Source organism: Dromiciops gliroides, chromosome 1 (assembly GCF_019393635.1).
Source record: "Dromiciops gliroides isolate mDroGli1 chromosome 1, mDroGli1.pri, whole genome shotgun sequence".
NCBI lineage: Eukaryota > Metazoa > Chordata > Mammalia > Microbiotheria > Microbiotheriidae > Dromiciops > Dromiciops gliroides.
The window spans coordinates 456,881,793-456,903,531 of NC_057861.1; the positions used below are offsets into that span (position 1 = coordinate 456,881,793).

The 21,739-nt window shown below is 35.7% G+C and overlaps 1 protein-coding gene across 14 annotated transcripts in view; it reads right to left on the bottom strand.

Moving 5' to 3' along the window:
* FAM172A (family with sequence similarity 172 member A) overlaps positions 1–21,739 on the bottom strand; it is a 484,252-nt gene that overhangs the window by 408,034 nt on the left and 54,479 nt on the right. For 13 of the 14 annotated variants that reach the window (XM_043968907.1, XM_043968841.1, XM_043968848.1 and 10 more), the window contains one exon: positions 16,008–16,108. The exons of the other annotated variant lie outside the window; for it this stretch is intronic. In XM_043968907.1, the coding sequence (XP_043824842.1) occupies positions 16,008–16,108 (101 nt within the window). The remainder of the gene's footprint in view (positions 1–16,007; positions 16,109–21,739) is intronic. 14 annotated transcript variants of the gene reach the window in all.

The following is a 21,739-nucleotide window of genomic DNA, read 5'->3' on the forward strand; positions in this document are numbered from 1 at the left end:
CATATCAAGAAAATTCAAACCCCTTAGCTTGACATTTAAGACCTTCTGTATTTGACAGCACTCCAACCAAACTCCAACCAACCAAACTCACCATCTTCTGTACAGTTTCACATTTTCCTAATTCCATTCTTTCTAATGCCTGGAAGGAACTTTCATCTCCTTTCTGAATTCACAGCCATCCTTTAAAGTCAAACTCCAATAGTATCTTCATCATGAAGCCTTTCCAAATCCCTCCATTTACTAAAGACTTTTCCTTCCTTGGGTGTCAAACAGCACTTTGGAGGTCTTCTTTATGTTTTTATCACTAATTGTTTTGTTCACTAATTATTTGTGTTTGTGACATTTCTTGTTACTAGATTAAGTACTAGGAGGTCAGGAAACACACAAGCTAATCATTCTATCTTCTCCATTGCCTAGCACAGTATTAAGTATCTTCACAGTATTAAGCATCAAATATTAAATGGTACTTATTGCTTACTGAAATTATTTCCCAGTCTTATAGAGAGAGAATATAAAGTTCAAAAAATTACTTCCTCAAAAGCAAGTCAGGTAGCAAATGTCAATGCTGGGACTCACACTCCAATTATCCAATTTCAAAACCAATGTTACTTTCATGGTACCAGTGATGCTCCTCTTCATATAGCAAGTGTTTCAATGACTTTTTTTTAAAGCAGAAATAGTCTATGTGATAAAAGCAAAATAATGGCATAGAAATCCATAAAAGTTTTAACTGTAAGGGATGGTGTAATGCCTAACAAATTAATTTGGTTCTTCAAAATTTTGCTATTCCAAATTTTATGTAAATTGAGTTTATTTGTAACTGTCATAAAACTCTTTATTTTTAACATCATCTCTTAAAATTCTTTGTGTGGAGGAGTGGACACCCACTCCAGCAGGTTGAGGACTTTTGTCTCCAGTCTGTTGCTCTATATGGGATTTACATATGGTCTATTGACAGTAGGGAGCAACCTGACTCATTAAAAATGGCCCACTAAAAAAGGACATCTGTCAATTAAAAAAGCCTGAAAGTACTCACCAAGTTGAGCACTACAGCCCAGAGCAGCAGCACTTTGGGGCTCTTCTGTCTAGGTACTAATTAATCATTTTAGCTGGAAATGCATTATGATGGTTTAGAATATACCAGTCTGAAACAAATATTTAAGCAAATGTTTCACTGAATATATTCAGTTCCACTTCAAAGAAAGAACCATTCAAGTACTTATTGGTTTATTCCTAATTACTTTGTCATCATGTAGAGAGTTGATTGTATTAAAATTCTCAACTTGCTTTTTAACCAATTGTCAGCACTTTGCTTTGACTTATTTATTTGACTTATTTACCAAACAGTTCTTCCCCAATAACCTGTTTTTTAATTTTCTTCCTGTTCTTATTACTACTTTTCTGAGTATTATTTAGATCTCTACAGAAAATATTAACACCATTCAACCAAGCCCACCAGATTTCTCTATCTACTGTTATTATATATATATGTATGCGCATTATATATCATATTATATATTATATATAAGACAACTTATATTACCCCAAATTAATACTACTCATGAGTAAGAAATTATTTTCTGAAAGACATTAATATTGAGGACTATTAAATCAAAAGCCTATTAATATTTTTTTTAAGTGAAGCAATTGGGGTTAAGTGATTTGCCCAGGGTCACACAGCTAGTAAGTGTTAAGTGTCTGAGGCCGGATTTGAACCCAGGTACTCCTGACTCCAGAGCCGGTGCTCTATCCACTGTGCCACCTAGCTGCCCCCTATTAATCTTTACAACAAATTTTTAAAGATTCTTTATTTGACTCACTATCACATCTGTAGCATAAGAAGTCCCTTTTCTAAATCTCCTGTGGCTTACTCTAAAACTAGAGTTATATACTTCCTGTTAATGTAAAACACAAAGGACTATACAATGGAAATTAATTTGGCAATATAATTATCATTTTTGTCTATTTCATGGATCTAAAAACAAAATTTAATTCCTACCTGGTAGCCAGCCTTCAAGTGAAATGCCTCAGCCAAGCCTGATCTTCAAAACAACACACAAAATCTGCCATTGAAACTGATTCTCTGAAAACCCAAAATTATTGCCCATGTCATCAGAGAATTCCTGTTTGGGTTTTGTTTTTTTAAATCATTAAGAACAGAAAAGGATAAAAGATTTTGTTAGACTATCAATTACCTCAAAGCAGGGGAAATAAAGAAACTAGGACACATAGTCTATTAATTTTTATTTTTTATTACCTTTACAAAGTCAGAAAAACAGATATGATTTACTCTGAGATAAAAACAGATGTGCTCTAGATTGAGAAATGGACTAGAAATCATGAGTAATGAAAACCATTCATATAGCAATGATAACATTTAAGTTAAAAATTATCTGAGGAAAAAATAAATAAATTGCCTGAGAGAGTGCAGAAGATAACTTGGTCTATCAAATCACCACAATTCCTTTTCAAGAAAGGAAGGGGGGGCAGCTAGGTGGCATGGGGCAGCTAGGTGGTGCAGTGGATAGAGCACCGGCCCTGGAGTCAGGAGTACCTGAGTTCAAATCCGGCCTCAGACACTTGACACTTACTAGCTGTGTGACCCTGGGCAAGTCACTTAACCCCCATTGCCTCACTAAAAAAAAAAAAGAAAGAAAGAAAGAAAGGGAAGAGGCGAGGAGGGGATTGAACAAATGAGTAACTTAGGAATGGGAGGCCACAATAAATAGGGAACATAAAATGATCTCTTGATTCAAGAAATAAAATGATGGAGAAACAGAAGATGATGGAAAGCTAATTGTGACCTTTGTCTTCCAACATAAAAAACAAATACCTTGGGGGCAGCTAGGTAGCACAGTAGATAAAGTACTGGCCCTGGATTCAGGAGGACCTGAGTTCAAAACCGGCCTCAGACACTTGACACTTACTAGCTGTGTGACCCTGGGCAAGTCATTTGACCCTCATTGCCCCGAAAAAAAAAACAAACAAAAAAAACCCAAATACCTCAGCCTCTTTGAGGCTGACCCTTGTGGGAATCCTCAAGGCAAACAAGCACAAGAAGACTATAACTTATCCACAAGAACAACTTGTACAGTCTCCAGGATGATGCTGACATTAGATTACAACAGAATTGATGCAATTTACATATCTGTTATGCACTGTTATTTCTACTTCTGGTAAACTACATATATAATTCTCAAATCAAAGAAAAACATATCAAAGTGTTTCATGTATTTTTCTAAAATGTGTCAAAAATTAAATACAGTTTTTATTTGCCTGTCTCCTACAAAAAATAATAAACAGATCAGAAAAATTAATTTTATAATATCTCCTACAATTTGTTTCCATATCTGTCCTCCTACCAAAAAAAAAAAAAAACCAGATCAGAGAACATAATGTAAACAGATCAGAGACAGATAGGAAAACATTGTACCAGTTTATCTGTCCTAAGAAGAAGGAAACATAATTATGTGGAGTCCCCTTCCAAAAGGTGCTCAGGGACTCCCTCTTTCTGAGGGTATATAAGGGGTTTTTTTGTTCACTGGTTACAGGGTATTGTCAGTTTTATTAGCATGATACAAATCAACCCAAAAGCAATACTATAACAAGAATGGATGTAATGCAAAGCAGTTTTAAGAATTTCAGTTATAACTAGTGTGGAGGAAATATAGAAGCACCATGATAAGATTACAGGATTCCAAAAAGGAGTTTGGCAAGGATGAGGATGCCCAGATGTCCCCATAAGATAGGGACTTACTAGCCTGAGGGAAGAAGTCACCAGGTGGGGACTTTTATCGGCTAGCTATCTGGGTTTGGTTTGGAGTTCAGTTGAAGGACATTTTGCTCCTATTAACCCAGGGTTTCATAAAAAATACTTTTTGATAAAAAGGCACCTCCATCAAATCCAGGTGATGCATATATTCATATTAACAAATGTAATCAAAAGGAGATATACATTTTGGAAGAAGTCATTTTTTTCTTTACTCCTTAGAACAGTTGTTAGAATATTGCCTTGCAATATAAAAGAAATAATAAGTGTTTTTTCTCAGAAGTACATTTTTAAAGGATAGAAGTCTTTGTGGGGATTTTGTAATGGAAAGTGGCTGTTTTATTTTACAAATCCATTCTGAAAATGAATCTGCAGATTACAATGTGAGAGAGAGAGAGAGAGAGAGAGAGAGAGAGAGAGAGAGAGAGAGAGAGAGAGAGAGAGAGAGAGGTGGAGGTGGGAAAGTGGATAGAGAACTAGGATTGGATTCAGGAATATAGCAAGTTCAAATCTGACCTGAGACACTCACTAGCTGTGTGACTGTTGGCAAGTCACTTAACCTCTCTTTGACTCAATTTCCTCAACTGTAAAATAAGGATAAGTACAACACTGACATTGCAGGGTTGCTGTGAAGATCAAATAAAATATGTGTTAAAGCATTTAGCACAGCACCTGACACACAGTAGGAGCTAAATAATTGCTTATTCCCTCCCTTCCCTTCATGTGAAGACAAGAAATAATGGTAATTTACCTAAGTTTATGCCCCAAATCTAAAATGAATATATAATCAAGTTATTTATATAAAAAAGAAAAGTTCTCATGAGAATAGCATTTTTTAAATTTTATTTACTTTTTTTTTTTAGTGAGGCAATTGGGGTTAAGTGACTTGCTCAGGGTCACACAGCTAGTAAGTGTTAAGTGTCTGAGGCCAGATTTGAACTCAGGTACTCCTGACTCCAGGTCCGGTGCTCCATCCACTGCACCACCTAGCCACCCCAAGAATAGCATTTTATGGATACATACAGACTAATTACAGTTGTTGAAATTATGTTCTTATAATTCATATCATTTTTGTCATCTTATTATTTTAACTCCCTATTTCACATACATATATAGAAATTGATAAAAGGCTTCTGGAGACTACTGGCCCATAGTTTCTGATACATTTATATGAAGGACACGTACAGAATATCTACAATATATTGAAGCTCAATGATTCTCATTTTCTTTAAATTGTATCACTGTTCTATGTCCAGGAATGAAAACTATGTCCATACCTACATATTAGCATATATTTCAATCTATTATTCAAGAAAAAGGCTTATGAGCACACCCAATTACTACAATTGTCTTGTTTAGGCAGATTAACAGTTTATTCATTCTTAAGATCCAAGTCAAGTTGAATAAGTGAAATATATGCAAGAGCACAGAAACTCAAATCTCTGTCTTGTGAGAATTCTAGACTGATTATAAATTCTCCATTTAATAGTAATTCAGGGCTGGTATAAAGAAGACAGTTGTGAAAAATTCACAGTTGCATGCTGAGTTTATATTGTCTTCCTTATTAGTTGGAATGACCATCTCTAAATGTCTTGTCTTTCAGATAAATCTATTTGTCAGAAATCTGTTATTCCCCAGTATTCAGCCCCAAAAGATAAATACTGAAAGTAGAGGCTTCTACTTTGGAATTCTTACCAAAAGCTTAACAAATGTAGAACATGACTAAATTTAAGGAAAAGCTATAGTTTAATGTTTTTTAAAGTTATATGTATACAGAACAAAACACATATGCATATTTACAAATGCACTTGTTTCTCTATAAAAGGAAAAAATCTAAAAATGTAAATAGTATTCTTTTGTTTAGTTATAGCACCACATTCTAGCTCAGTACAAACTGAAGTCACATAATTCATTTTGTGTTTAATTTACATAAAAATGATAGTGCCTTTCAAAAGCAAATCTCAAAAATATCTATTTAATCATCTCAGTAACAATCTTATACTAAAAGGGAAAAGCAAATAAACTAACAGGTCTAGTAGAAGAAAGGCAGCATGTGCTTTAGGTCATTAAATTTAGGAAGAGGTCATTAAATGGCAACCCAATCCCCCATAAAATACAAGACAATCTGCCATTAAACTATTCTTCTGTTTAGACCACTGGTCAAAAAGGCACCTCATCATTTCTGTCCTAGATTGTTACAACACCCTCCTAACTGGTCTCTTCACCTCAAATCTCTCCCATACACACTCACTCCAGGCCATCTTCCACACTGCTACCAAGGTGATTTTCCTTACACATAGATATAACCATGTCCAACCCTACTCAAACAATTCCAGTGGGTCCCTATTGCCTCTAAGAAGTTGAAATATACTCCTCTGTTTATCTTTTAAAGTACTTCCCAACCTGACTCCAACCTCTCTTTCTAATTTCATATACAACTTTCCTCCCCTTATTCTGCAGTCTAGCCAAACTAGGCTTCTTTTTATTTCTCACACACAGTATTCCATCTCCTCTCTACAGGCTTTTGTATTAGCCATCTCCATACCTAGAATTTATTTCCTTCTCACCTCTCCCTCACAGAATCAGTCCCTTCTTTCAAGATAATAGTTCAAGCATCACTACCTAGATAGAGCCTTTCCTGATTCCCCTCCCAAAAGTGCTAGTGCCCTCCCTCCTATAAAGTTGCTATTTGTAATGTGGCTAAAATTCTAGCTAGTCTGTCTAAAAAATCTAATGAGTGGTCGCCAATAAATTAGAAGCTTTAGCAAGAGTTTAGACTTTTAAGCATTTATTAAGGAGCATAAGAATTTGGTGAAGAGAGGAGGAGGCCTAGATTCAGCTATTTCCTTTCATAATACAAATGCTTTATAAGGTTACTAATTAAAGACAAAAGCAGATTAACAAAATTATGAACAAAATGAGCATAACTGGATTTCAATGCCTTTCAAAAAACAAAAAAGAATGGCTTTAAGGAACAAGGGTTAAGTAGGGGGAAGGGAAGGGTTGGGGGAGGTTGAGGTAGACCAGAAAGCAGAGCACATTGGGAGAGCATAATGTCCCAATTTAAATGACTAACTTACTCAATATTCCATCATAGCATTACTGGTTTCCTCCTCATTCACACAGTAAAAAAGTTTTGGGATAATGGCAGTTCAGAAGGGAGGACACTTTGGACCTACAGGTCCCTCATTGTTTTCTGAACCCCAATATTATGGCGAGCCACGCAATTAACTCTCTCCATATTAAATTTGGCCCCTATACTCCCAAAGTACTTTGAATTTAACAACTTTCTCTATATTTCTATTTATGCTATATTACATTTATGTCTATATTTTCATGTTATAACTATTGGAATGACGCCACCTGCTAGAGACTTACTGTAGGAAAGCTCACAACAAACATCACTTCCTGATGCCAAAGACGCATGGTCCTGCCCTGAGAGGCCCTCTCCTCATGTTGGAGCTTTCCTACAGTAAATCTCCAGCAGGTGGCATCATTCCAATCGTTACAATATGAACTTGTTATTTTCCATATTATGATACAATTCCTTGCAAATAAGGATTATTTCATTCTTTATACTTGCTGACTGATTGCCATGAATTAGATATGTTTGCTCAGTTAAAGATGGGAGAGTTAGTATCTATCCTTTAAATCAGGTATTATGAAATTTAAGAAATTATGATCATCAAAATGAGACAGAATATCTTTTTCCTTGAATTATTCAACAACTATTTATTTAGCACCTACCATGTACAAGAGAATAGGTCAGACCTAGCTGGTGATAAAAAAAAAAAAGTGTTCACTACACTCAGGAAGCTAGGGTATTTCACATATAAAGAAACAAAGCAGCAGTTATTAGGTGTGCCTGAGGAGGGCACAAGCCAGTAGGCATAAACAAAGACAGGGTAGTGTTGAACTTAATGGTTACTTTGTGATAACTGAATTTTCTTCTTGGAAGGAAAATAAAGATAATCAGATAAAGCAACTTAGGGGCAGGCTTGTGTACATCTGGAAAGTCCAGCTATTGTCATAGAGTGAACAACAACTGCATCCTTAAAAGCATTTTCTCATTACCTGTGTCAGTAGCTACATATTACTAACATCCCCATAGAATGTTCCAAATCATTCAAAAGAGATATTCAAATCAAAACAACTCTGAAGTTTCATCTTATAATCAGTAAATTGTCAAAGATGACAAAAGATGGAAATAGTCTTGGAGGGGTTATGGAAATGTGGGCACATGAATACACTGTCAGTAAAGCTACAAGCAGGTATAACCATTCCACAAAGAAATCTATAATTATGCAAAGAAAGTAACTAAAACATCTATATCTTTTCACCCATAAATTCCACTGCTAGGCACATATCCAAAGGGGTCAATGCCAAAAAAGAAAGATTCCAAAATATTTATAGCAGCACTTTTTGTAGTAGCAAAGAATTGGAAAGAAAGTAGATGCCCATTGATTTAGGGATGGCTAAACAAATTTGCGATACATGAATGTAATGGAATATGACTGTTATGTAAGAAACAATAAACATGATGAATACAGGGAAGCATGAAAGACATAGTCGGTTCTGCTATAATGCTTGTTTGGAAAATGCAAATTTGTCCCAACTTGATTGATATATTAAGGAATGATTTGAGCTTAACTCAAATTTTGTGTTTGCTTATGTGAGATTTGTTCCATGAGAAAATCTCTAGAGAACACAGAAAACGGCATCACTTCACAGTAATTCACAAACTGTAACCCTTAAGAAACCCACTTCCACAAGCAAACTTCAAGTCTTTTTCAAAATAAAGTGCCATATTTATTTTATATCTTCTGGTGCAATAGGAACTATGGGCTGAAGAACACTGTATCACTCGTACCCCCTCACAACTTTCACCATCACTGAGGTCTCCTAGAGTCTGGAGTTGGAACAGCAGCCAGAGATCACAGACACCACTAAAATTTATTATACTATTTTTGTATTTCTTAAACATTTAACAAACATAAAACCATATTATCTATCTTTTAACTGGGTTCCTATCTTTTGTCACAGATGAAATTTTTGAGCCCCTAATTCTATTTTCTCCAAAAGCCCTTTGGTTTTTATTCCCCACTTTTGCATAGTAGTTATTTTTAGGAAGCATATATAGTGTTACACCAGGATGGACTATATATGAATTGAAGCAAAGTGAAATAAGCAAAACCAAGGAAACAATATACAATGACTACAACAACATCAATTAAAAGAGCATGTAGAAAACTTTTAAAAACGGAATTCTGTGGAATTATAATGACCAAGCTTGGTCCCTAATAAGAGACATAAGAAGATATTTACTATCTCCAATTATCTCATACCATACCTTTCCTTTGCAGAAACGAGAATGGGAAAAAAAATAAGCATTTCTATAGTGCCTGCTATGTCAGGCCCTGTGCTTAGAGCTTTACAAACATGATTTCGTTTAATCCTCACAAAAATGCTTTGACGCAGCTACTGTTCTTATCCCCATTTTACAGTTGAGGAAACAGGAATACACAGGGTAGACTGAAAATTATATTGGCCTTTTTATGTATTGTTTGGTTTTGCCATTTAAAATTTTTTTTCTTCCCTTCATACTTTATTATATGAGACAGCTCTCTGGGAAGGGGAATTATAGTTCAATGGGAAAGATAAAGTCAAATAAAAGATGCCAATAAAAATTCATTTAAAAAAAGAAAATAAAATTCTGCTTCCAAGTTTTTTAAGTATACAAATGATACTTTTAAAAATAGGTGGCATATAAAATTTTCAAAAACAAAGGCTATCTTAAGTCCCTTACTAATTGTAACAGACTCATTCTATAATTTATTAGCTACTATTTCAAGGGAAAATACTCAAGGTGAGGTTCATTGTTAAATGGCAGTGGATATAAATTTATATTTCAAGAAATCTAGAAAATTTCTATCTTTTGGGTCAACCTGACATATCTGATTAGACTGTCAGTGTTTTTAATCTCATAATTTTGCTGACAAAGAATTATGTAAAATCTGCCACTTATTTGTGTTGTTTGTGCTTACACTATTAGTATTGTTTTTGATCCAGTTTCTTTGAGGAAATCTTTTTTAAATCACTTGCCAATTTTGCATGCTCTAGGTCAGTGAAAACCAGCTAATAAAATCTATAAATCCAATAATCCATGCAGAAGTAAATTGCAATGCACTAAAGCATGCTGAAAGCAAACAAATGAGTAAGGGTGCCACTGTTAGCTCCTTAGCATTATAGAATTAATTTTCCCTCAAGATACTTCATGTACTCCATGTAATAGGAGGTGCCAGTGCTATTCTACATATTACACATTAATAAAGCTTAATTTCTATCTATTTTGGTTTTGTTTTGAAAAAGTAGAAATAGAAATTCTAATATTTGCTTGCCATTCTCCAGAGTACACTATCTTACACACTCCATATTGGAGATCATTGCCCTAAAGCTCTGACTTTCCAAGAGGAAGCAGATTTTGCTACAGGTCTTCAAACATTACATGGATAACAGATGTGTCTGCTTCCCCCAAGGTAGAAGTCCCACTGAATGAAGATCACTGATGGCAACGTAGCTGAAAAACTGGCCTAGGTGCAGGAAAAGCTGGAGGAGCAAGTACCTATGTCTACTGTATCCATGAGAAAAGCCTGATGAGATGGGAGTAACGAACAGCAAGGCCTACAAAGGGGTCACTGGCCCCATAAAACCCACTGAGGCCTGGCATCTTGCTTATGGTAGCCTAGGCTAGTCAGAAGAGCTATATTACCAGTGCATCTAGATCAACAAGAAGATCACCAAGAGTGTCCAGGTCTCGAAAATGAAGGATGATTAAAAAACAGTACAACCACTAATTACAATGTGTCTGATGAGAGCTCTAGCCCTCTGGGATGTTTTGTCTACTATAGTGAAATGACCAAACTTTATCCTGTTGAAAAACTGAATTGCTAGACTAAGAAATATGGTTTTACCCTATAAAAGTCCTTGCTGATACAAACCAAACATCTCAGACTAGAGAAGACAAACATAAGGATTATTAACACCATTTCCAAGTTTGATCATGACCACTTCCAAATCATAAAGGAGAAACAAGCATTTATGTTACCACTGAGGATGGATTGTGCCGCTTAAGAGGTGGCAGCTTAATGCTTCCAAGCTAAATGGAGCTGGAAGTCTCTCAATAAAATTAAAAGTATTCTTTTTTTAATTACATGGATAATGAAGATGACTTAGGCTGTCCATCTATTATCATTCACTCTCACTACATGACCAGCATAACTCCTTCTCTAATGATACATATTTTGAATGATGTTTTTTTTTTTTAATACAAATCTTACATGTAAGTCTTTATGGACAATAATCTACACACGATTTATGTATATGTTATCTCTCCATAGCTCTTTCTGAATTTGGACCCGTAAAGAAATTGTGGTAGTCTAGTTCACAGCTTTACCAGGTAGTCAAGAAATTTATTAAGCACCTACTATGTCAGGCCCTGTGCTAAGTACTGGGGACACAATGAAAGGCAAAAGATAGTCCCTGGTTTCAAGAAAAACAGGGTCTAATAGGGGAGAAAGGATGCAAACAACTCTGCACAAGATGGGGAAGGAAAGAGGTATTTATTAAATGCCTAATATGTGAAAATTATTATGCTAAGCAATTTATAAATAATATCTCATTTGATTCTCTCAAAAACCCCATAAGGTAGATGCTATTATCTCCATTTTATAGCTGAAGAAACTGAGGCAGACAGAGGCTCAGTGATTTGTGAGGATTACAAAGCTAAGCTAAATTTAACTCAGGTCTCCCTATCTCTAGACAGCATTCTAACCATTGTGCTACCCTAGCTACCTAAAATGAAGAAACTAAGCTGCAGAGAGGTTAAGTAACCTACCCAGGGATACAACAGAGAGTAAATATCAGAAACTAGATTTGAACTCATAGGCTCTGCCTATGGTATCAGTACTTTCTCTATTGTATGACACTAATTCTTTAATGATTAACTAGCTAAACATAAAATATACTGGAAATAATCAAAAAAAGATTAAGGGAAATTGGGAAAGGCTTCCTATACAAAGTGCAATTTTGGCCAGGACTTGAGGGAAGCCAGGTGGCAGAGACAAGGAAAGAGAGAATTCCAGTCAGAAAGGATAGCCAAAGAAAACATCTGGAGTAAGGAGATGCAATTTCTTATTTGAGAAATAACACCGAGGTCAGTGTCACTGGTCCACAGAGTACATGGGGTGGTATAAAGTGTAAAATGATAGGAAAAGTGGAGGTCGGGATCGAGAGTAGGAAAGAGTTATGAAGAACTTTGAATACCAAAGAGAGGATTTTAGATTTGATCCTGAAGTTAAGTTGACAGGGAGCTACTAAATTTGGGGGGAGGGGGGCATAACACAGAGAAGGAAATTTACATGGTCAAACCTGTGCTTCTAGAAGATCACTTTGACAGATGAGTGGAGTATGGACTGGAGGGGAGAGACATTTGTGGCAAGCAAACCTATCAGCAGTTATCAGGTAAGGACCTCCACCAGGGTGGTGGCAGTATCACAAGAGAGAAAGGACACATTTGAAAGATGTTACAAAGGTAAAATCTATAGGTCTTGGCAATAGACTGGATATGGGAGTAGGTGGTAAGAGTTAAAAAGGATTTCAGGATGACACCTAGGCTTTAAGCCTGTGTGATAAGAATGATGGTGGTACCCTCTATAATAAAAACAGAATTTGGGGAAAAGGGTGGGTTTGGGGAGGGGGCTAGGGGAATAATGAGTTCCATTTGAGACCTATTGAGTTTGAGATGTCTAAGAATATCCAGTTCAAGATATCCAATAAAGTTGGACATGTAAAATTAGAGGTAAAGAGATAGCTTCAGATGTCAACAAGACATTCATTCAATGCAAGATGTCCAACATCTAATTAGAAATGCAAAACTGGAGCTCATTAAAGAGGTAAAGGCTAAGTTAGTAGAGTTCAGAATCATCAACGTAAAGATGATAAATAAATCTATGGGAGCAGATAAAATCATCAACTGAAATAGTATAGAGGAAAAAGAAAGCCCAGGACGGAGCCCTGTGGGACAGACTGAGGAGTGGTCAGAGTTATAGAATAGAAGAAGGTAGTGTCTCAAAAACCTAAAGGAAGAGAGTGAATTAAGACAAAAATGATCGATAGTGTCAAAGGCTGCAGAGAAGTCCTGAAGAACAAGTATTGAGACAAAGGTCATTAGATTTGGCAACCAAAAGATCTTTAGTAACTGTGGAGAGAGCACAGTTGAATGAAGAGGTCAGAAACCAAACTATAAGTTAAGAGGTGGAACAGTGAATAAAGCACCAGCCCTGGATTCAGGAGGACCTGAGTTCAAATCTGGCCTCAGACACTTGCTAGCTGTGTGACCTTGGGCAAGTCACTTAACCATCATTGCCCTGCAAAAAACAAAAAAAGAAAGTTAAGATGAGAAGGAGAGGAGATGAAGTGGAAGTGCCTGTTATAGATGACTCTCTCTAGGAGTTTATACACAAAATGAAGCAGAGATACAGGATAGCTGGTGGGAAAAGATGGACTGAGTGACAGTTTTTTGAGGGTGGGGAGACATGAAAATGTTTGTAGGCAGTAAGGAAGCAGCCAGCAGATGGAGAGTTTGAAGATAAATTAGAGACTGTAGTGTAGGCAAGAATCTGTTGGAGAAGACCAGATGGAAAGAGATCACTTGAGCATGAGTATGTACAAGGGTCTGCCTTGGCAAGGAGAAGGGTCATCTCATTATATGAGACTGGGCTGAAGAAAGAGATAGTGGCAGAAATTATCTAGGTGAGGTGAGACAAAGAGGAGGGGGACGAGAAAAAATTCCTGGCAAATGGTCTCAATTTGTTTCAGTATAATATGGGCAAAGTTCTCAGCTGAGTAAAAGGGGAATTTTCAGAAAGAATGAAAAGGGTTGAAAGAAATGCTGTGGTGAGTGGGAAAGTGAGTTAATTAGGAAGATAACATCACCAGACTATGGTCATTAAAAAGGATGAGTTTTTGTTTAGAGGAAAAGCTTGAGGTCACTGAAATCACTGCACAATTTCCCAAAAGAAATCCAGTCCACTCTTCCTCTTATTCAATTCTAGGTCCAGTTCTTTGTCCATCTGTAGTATCTGAAAGATGTACTAATATACCAACTCAATAGGCTGTTCATCAAAATAAATTACAAAGTCTGATTTGTAGGCATTTTTTAAAAGTGTAGAATAATTCCAACTCTTTTGAGTAGTTATAAACCATAGAAAATGTAGTATTCCATGAATTGAAGCAATTAAGATAGCATTATTCACAAAGAGAAGTATCAGGAAAAGCTCACCATTTAACTAAAGGAACTCCCTCTTTCAAATGAAATGACAGATAGATATTCTCCCTAATAGTAGCGAATACCTTTGCCAAGCATATGTATCCCTGTTTTATGCTAAAATTAACATTACTAATCAGACAGTCAATAAACAAAATTATCTCTGTTATTGCACTTGAGCAATCTTTTAACCCATTAATGATTATTTATTAAGTACCTATCATGGGTCAGGCACTTTTCCTAGCACAGAGAAAACTTAGTTCAGGAGAACTTTTAAGACTGAACCCTACTCCATGTCAAATGACTTTTTATTATCAATAAACAATAATAAACAAAGTAGGATCCTGTTTTCCCTGCACCTTCCAGTCAATTGTATGACTATAAACTTATGCTCTGCTTCAGAGTCATTTGTTAGAGCCTATTTGTTCCATTCTCATATTTCCATCAAGTGTACCCTTGATATGTGTGTAAATTACTCTCATAAAGATTTTATAGATATGACAAAGTAGGCATACTAACTGGCATAACAGGCCCAACATCTACCCCGCTCAATTTAGATTAGTTTTTTCTTAAATGGTATACTGATTCAGATGGCTTAGGTTCAAACCACTGATGTAGCTTCCAGTCACCTAACTACAAAAGTACACATGCATTCAGACACCCCTCCCTTAGCCTAAACACCTCTTCTGACTATCATGCCACCAAGGTGAATATGACGGCAGGGAAGCGTCACCCAACTGAATCAATCTTTACTGAACATCTCTTCCACACCATTACTAAGTTACTAAGTAAATTTCCTTTGATTAATTGTAAGGTGGTCTATGAGTGTCCCAATTTAAAAAGTTGGGCCCAGTCTAAAATGATGTTCCAATCAAACAAGATTATTCTCAATACCTCATTCTCAATTCTGCCTTCCCACTTCTTTCTCCAGTGCTTGAAATGAACTCCCCCCACACCACCTTATTGAAGTCCTTTCCCAACTGTAAGAACTAATTCAGGCAGCACAATACCTAGAATGGCTTATGTGAGCCACTCTCCCAGGGGAAGGTGTCCTCTCCCTCCTCAAATTTTTCATAGGGTTTAGTCTGTCTTTCCCCTTTGCTCTTAGATTACTTTTCTTTGTGTCACAGTTATTTGTGAATCTCTTCCATGCCTCTTCCACCCCGACCACATACACACACCACAAACTCCTTGGGAGCAAGTGTTTTGTTGTAATTTATCTTTATATCCCCAGCACTTAGCATTAAGCCTTTTGTGAATAATACTTACTAAATCAAATAAACATATAACATTATTTACTATAAACCAAGAAATACATATATCAATATTCATCACTTTTAAAACAAAGGTCTGAGAACAAATAACTTGGTTTTAACAAAACAATCCCCTTTGTGAAATAAGTTATCTTTTCTATATATCTAACCAGTATTTATGGGAGTATATGGCTATGCTTATAAGAATCCTCTTACTCACGAAAATTTTAAACCTATTGCAAGGTAAGGCAGAGCACCTATAATTGACTGCCCAAGTACCAATCTTTACTGGCTGGGTAAGCATTCAAGGAGAGGGTAAGAGAGGTTGATAATTATCCCTTGTCTATACAGAATCCAACCTTCTGAAAATGAAATATAATTTCTTCAAATCTGGCTTCAATCTTTCTTCTTCAGGAAATATAATGGTCATAGAAAAAATTATTCTGTACCACATTCAGAATGATAGTTTTAATAATAAATTAAATTCTCATGTATCAACATAACAATGAAAACTCTAAAATATGTAAAAATCACTTCTGGACAAAACCAGAAAGTGAACAACTTATCAGCTCTCATAACTTTATTCAGTGTAAATTTGAAATTAGGGGAAAAAAGCCTAAAAAGATTATTTTTCAGGATTCCCACACTCTGATATAGATACCTCTCCAAGAGCCTCATAGCGCTTTTGGTTCCATCGGTGCAAATCTTCACGGGCATTAAAGACAAAGGGCTCCCCTGTTCTAATGTGCCTCAGCTGTCCCTCTAAAAGAGAAATGAACAATAGTATTGTAATTTACTGACCATTAGTAAGAGTATTTAAAAACTAACAAGTGATGATCAATAAAACATTAAATCAGCTTCCCCCAGAAGATCTTCAGTCTTCACATAAGCCCTTTTCTTCTAATATCAACATTTCACTAACTAATCTAAAAGAATCAAGGACTGATTCTGAATTCTTTACCTTTTCCCTCAAAATCAAATCAACAGGGGGCAGCTAGGTGGCGCAGTGGATAAAGCACCGGCCCTGGATTCAGGAGTACCTGAGTTCAAATCCGACCTCAAACACTTGACACTTACCAGCTGTGTGACCCTGGGCAAGTCACTTAACCCCCATTGCCCCGCAAAAAAAAACAAACAAAAACAAAACCAAAAAAAAAAATCAAATCAACAAATATTTGAGTGTTATATGCCAGGTACAATGGTAGATACAAAGAAGTATAAGATATGGTCCCTGCTCTCAAATAGCTGATAACTGAGATCCAATGCACAAATGCTGAAAAATTAAACAAGATAAAAATGACCATTAAAAAGTTGAAAATATATCACAAATAAGTACATGATTAATTGCCAAATTAGTCATAGGGATAATATGTGATATGAGTTCTGAAAAGGATGTGACTGCTATAAGTAGATTTACTATGTCACAGAAACTTTAATGGGAGGCCATGAGTAAATAGGGTCTTGAGGGATGGGTATGATTTCAATAGCTTTAGATATGGGGAGAAATAGAGATGGTTTAAAGACCCCCATATGAATGTGGAATGGCATGGGCAGAGGGAGGAAAATGTGAAACACTGTTTAGGGAAGAATGGGTGGCCCAATATGGCTATAATAGACTAGCTGAAGAGAAGAGTAGGATACAAAGTGGGGAAAAAACAGGCTAGCATTGAGATACATTGTCAAAGTTCTTGAATACAGGTTAAGGTAATTAGACTGTATTCAGAAGCTAACAGCTTCGATAATGCCACAAAAATCTATTCTTTTCTCTTCCTCCAAAGATCTAAGTTGGAGAGACAGTATTGACGTATATAGGGAGAAGGATTTCACTCACATGGAAATTCTCCAAATGAATGGAAGCACAAATCTAGTAACTGTCCTTGTTTTTCCCCCAACCATGAAAGCAAAACTGGTTTCAATCCCTGGTAAAATTCTAGAATATATTATTAAAAGGATGGTATGTAAAAATCTAGAAAAAGAAATAATCACAAGGAATCTTATTTATGGCTTAATAGACTGGAATAATCTAACTTCCTTGACAAGATTACTAGTCTGATAAATCAGAGGTATAATAATCAACTTAGTTTACTTGAATTTTGAAAAGCATTATTGCAGACAGATTGCTGAGTTTTGGACCACACAACAGATAAATTCACAACTGGTTGAATGACCAGCCTCAAAGAATAGTCAAAAACAGTTCAATGTCAATCATCAACTAGAGGAAAGTCTCTAATAGAGTCCCCTGGATGATCTGTCCCTAAGCCTATGCCATCTAATGTTATATCTTGGATAAAGACATAGATAGTATATTTATTGAGTTTTTAGATGTCATAAAGCTGGAAGGAACAACTATCACACTGAATCCCACAGGTAGGATCTTAACAAGATAAAACATTGGACCAAATCTAATAGAATTGTAAGACCTATGGTTAAAAAAGATCAAAAGGAAAAGACCTATTTGTACAAAAATATTTATAGCAGCTCTTTTTGTGGTGGCTAAGAGTTGGAAATCAAAGGAATGCCCATCAATTGGGGAATGGCTAAACAAGCTGTGGTATATGATGGTGATGGAATATTATTGTGCTATAAGAAATGACAAGCAGAATGATTTCAGAAAGGCCTGGAAAGACTTGTATGAACTAATGTATAGTGAAGTGAGCAGAACTAAAAGAACATTGTGCACAGAGACAGCAATATTGTTTGGTGAAGAATTGTGAATGACAACTATTCTCAACAATACAATAATCCAAAACAATCCCAAAGGACTATTGATGAAACATGCTATTTATTCACCTCCAAAATTGATGGAACACAGACTGAAGCATGCTATTTTTCACTCTTTCTTTTTTTTCTTTTATTCAAGTTTTCTTGTACAAAATGAAAAATATAGTAATGTTTTACATAATCATACATGTATAACCCATATCTGATTGCTTACCACCTCAGGGAGGGGAGAAAGGAGGGATGGAACGAGGGATAAAAATTGGAACTCAAAACTATAAATAAAAGTGTTTATTAATTTAAGAACAATTAAAAGATGAAAGGGGACAAGGATCCATTTGTAGAAAAAATATTTATAGAAGCTTTTTTGTAATAGCAAAGAATCATAAATAAAGGAAAATGGCTACATAAATATGAGAGTAATGAAATAGTATTGCTCCATAAGAAATTATGAAATTAATGGTTTCATGGAACCCTTCAAAGATCACTATGAACTGATGCAAAGTGAAGTGAGCAATACCAGGAGAACCATTTATATAATAACATCATTATAAAGAAAAACAATTTTGAAAGACTTGAGAACTCTATTCATTGCAATGACCAATAATTCTAGAGCACTAAAGATGAAGCATTCTACCTACCTCTTAAAAAAGAAATAAGACTGAAGAAGTAGAGTAAGGCAAACATTTTCAATACAGCCAATGTGGAACTTATTTTGCTTAGCCATGATTATTTGTTACAAAGATTTTGTTTCTTTTTGTTTTGTTTTGTTTTCAAATTTGGGGAGTGGGTGAGACAAAAAAAAAATTGGCATATTCCTTTTTAAAAGGCAGAGAAGGACAGAGCATTGGCCCTGGATTCAGGAGGACCTGTGTTCAAATCTGGCCTCAGATACTTGACACTTACTACCTGTGTAACCCTGGGCAAGTCACTTAACTCCAACTGCCTCACCAAAAAACAAACGAAAAAAACCACCCAACCTTCTTAGGACAGCTAGGTGGTACAGTGGATAAAGCACCAGCCCCAGGTTCAAGAGGACCTGAGTTCAAATCCAGCCTCAGACGCTTGACACTTACTAGCTGTGTGACCCTGGGCAAGTCACTTAACCCTCATTGTCTCCCCAAAAGAAAAGAAAAAAACGAGAGAAGAAAATAGTAAGAAGGCCAGAAAAGGGGGGGGGAGGGAAGGCAGGGGAGGAAAAGAAGGACAGTTGTCAAAGCAATAATTTAAATTTATAATATATAAGTTGCTATAGATGCTGAGATAATAGTACAGTTCTAAATAGATCCATAGTTTCACATACAATCATCTTTTTTTTTTTTTTGGTAGGGCAATGAGGGTTGTGACTTGCCCAGGGTCACACAGCTAGTAAGCGTCAAGCGTCTGAGGCTGGATTTGAACTCAGGTCCTCCTGAATCCAGGGCCGGTGCTCTATCCACTGTGCCACCTAGCTGCTCCACATACAATCATCTTTTCCTGTTCTTCTATGTAGTAGGGAAATACCCACTTTATTTGTTTCTTAAGTTCAGAAGAAAAAAAATGTAAGTAGGGTGAAATTTAATAAATTCTTTCACTTGGGTTCAAAAAAATCAAATTCAAAGGAAATAACATGGGAGAGGTATGGCTAGATGGCAATTTGTCAAAAGTTTCTGGGGGGAATACAAGCTCAATGAGTCAAAAGTTCAATATAGAACCCCAGAAAAGCTAATGTTAGTCCAGGCTGTTAATCTCAGCACCTCCCACTCTTCTAAACTCATACCTCCCAGAAACCCTGATACCTGGGCAAAGAGGAAAGGGGAAAGGGGAAAGGGCCAAGAAAAAGTGGGAGATAGAAAGGATTCTCCTGCACTAAGGAGATTTTTCTGTTGACAAGGTAACAGAGGTACAGATTCATTTTTTTTTACTTTGGCTAAATGGTACTCACATATTACTTTAAAAACTGTATGAAAGCTACCTGTCATCAAAGAATAACTAAATGAATAATGAAACACTTTAATATAGACTATAAAATGCCAGTTAAAAGTCTCAAAGCATATCCTCTCATATTATTTCTTTAAACATTTATTAAGCACCTTCCATTTGCAAAGTATTATATTGGGTAGGCACTGAGGATAACAATGATAGTTTCCCATTCAGATTTGCAAAGCATAGTATATACTTAATTCCATTTGATCTTGACAATAAGCCTGTGACATGGGATACAAATATAAAATCTGCTTTCATAAAAACAGGAAAATAGGCATTTTTAATTGCCAATTTAGTCAACCCAAGAAGAAAAAAAACTAAAATTAAGGAAACAAGAAATGCTGAATAATAAAGTATTCCTCCATTTTTCCATATTCCTCTGTTTGTCTATACATCACAAAGATTTTCCACATGATGAACATTAACCAAAATTGTATAATTTTTAGCATAAATACACTAATGAAAACTTATGAGAAACAATCTATCCTTCAACAAGTTCAAAATGGGAATGAAAGTTTATTAATTTGCATAAAACATAAAAAGACAGCATGGTATAGTGGAAAGAACATTGGATCTAAGATCAAAAAACAAATCTGAATTCCAACTCTCCTACTTATTATCATTACTTCCCAAGTGACCTAAGCCAAATTATTTCTCAAGTCTCAGTTTCCTCATCTGTAAAATGAGGGACTTGGACAGTAGGATTTCTAAACCCTCTTCCAGATCTAAATCTTATAATACTTGCCTTTTCTCTCCCAGAACATTGCCTACAGAGGGGGAAGCCATCTCATTGATGGCCATATCCCTCTCCTCAGACCACTCATGAAAGCTAAAATAGTCAAGAAATAAATAAAAAATTTATCAACCATCAGGCAAATTAATACATCAAGGTCAAGCAAAACTGCAATAACCCAAGAGCCTTTGACAGTAGAGTACAAGGACAATCCAAGGTCTAGAACTTAATGTCCAATGTTGGTTATGGAAATATGTTTTTGTTTTGTTGTTGTTTGTCCTTCGTTCTTGAAGAGGACCATGACATCAGGGTGACATCATCACTTGCAGTGAATTGAATTTAAGTGATGGAGGGCTGTGAAAGGTCACCAACCTCACTTTCTCCTCCAGAGCCATTTGGGTCCAGTGGCAAGAGAGATATATGTGTGTATATGTATACACACATACATATATACATGTGTGTATACATATATATATATATATATATATATATATATATATATATATATATATATATATATATATATATATATATATATATATATATATATATATATATATATATATACATACACAGAGAGATATGGATGACTGGAGATGGCCCTGGATGTTTAAAGCAGTTGGGATTAAGTAACTTGTGTCTGAAATAAGATTTGAACTCAAGTCCTCCCAACTTCAAGGCCAGTGTTCTATCTACTGCACCACCTAGTTGCCCCCTATGGAAACAGTAAGAAGATAAAACACATATTACAGGTTTCAGGAAATCATCAGTATATAATGTCAGAGTTAGAAGTATTCCTGACGTACAACAAATCTTACTACGTAGAGATTGCTTACAGTGTTTCCTCTAATAATCATAAAATTGTAAAGTTGTTGAGAGAACAGCTCATCTAGCCATGAAAATTACCAATCCAAATGTGATTTCATTTGCAGTAAATTTAGTTCCTTTTACTTTGATACTTAGTTGTGCTAGGTTTT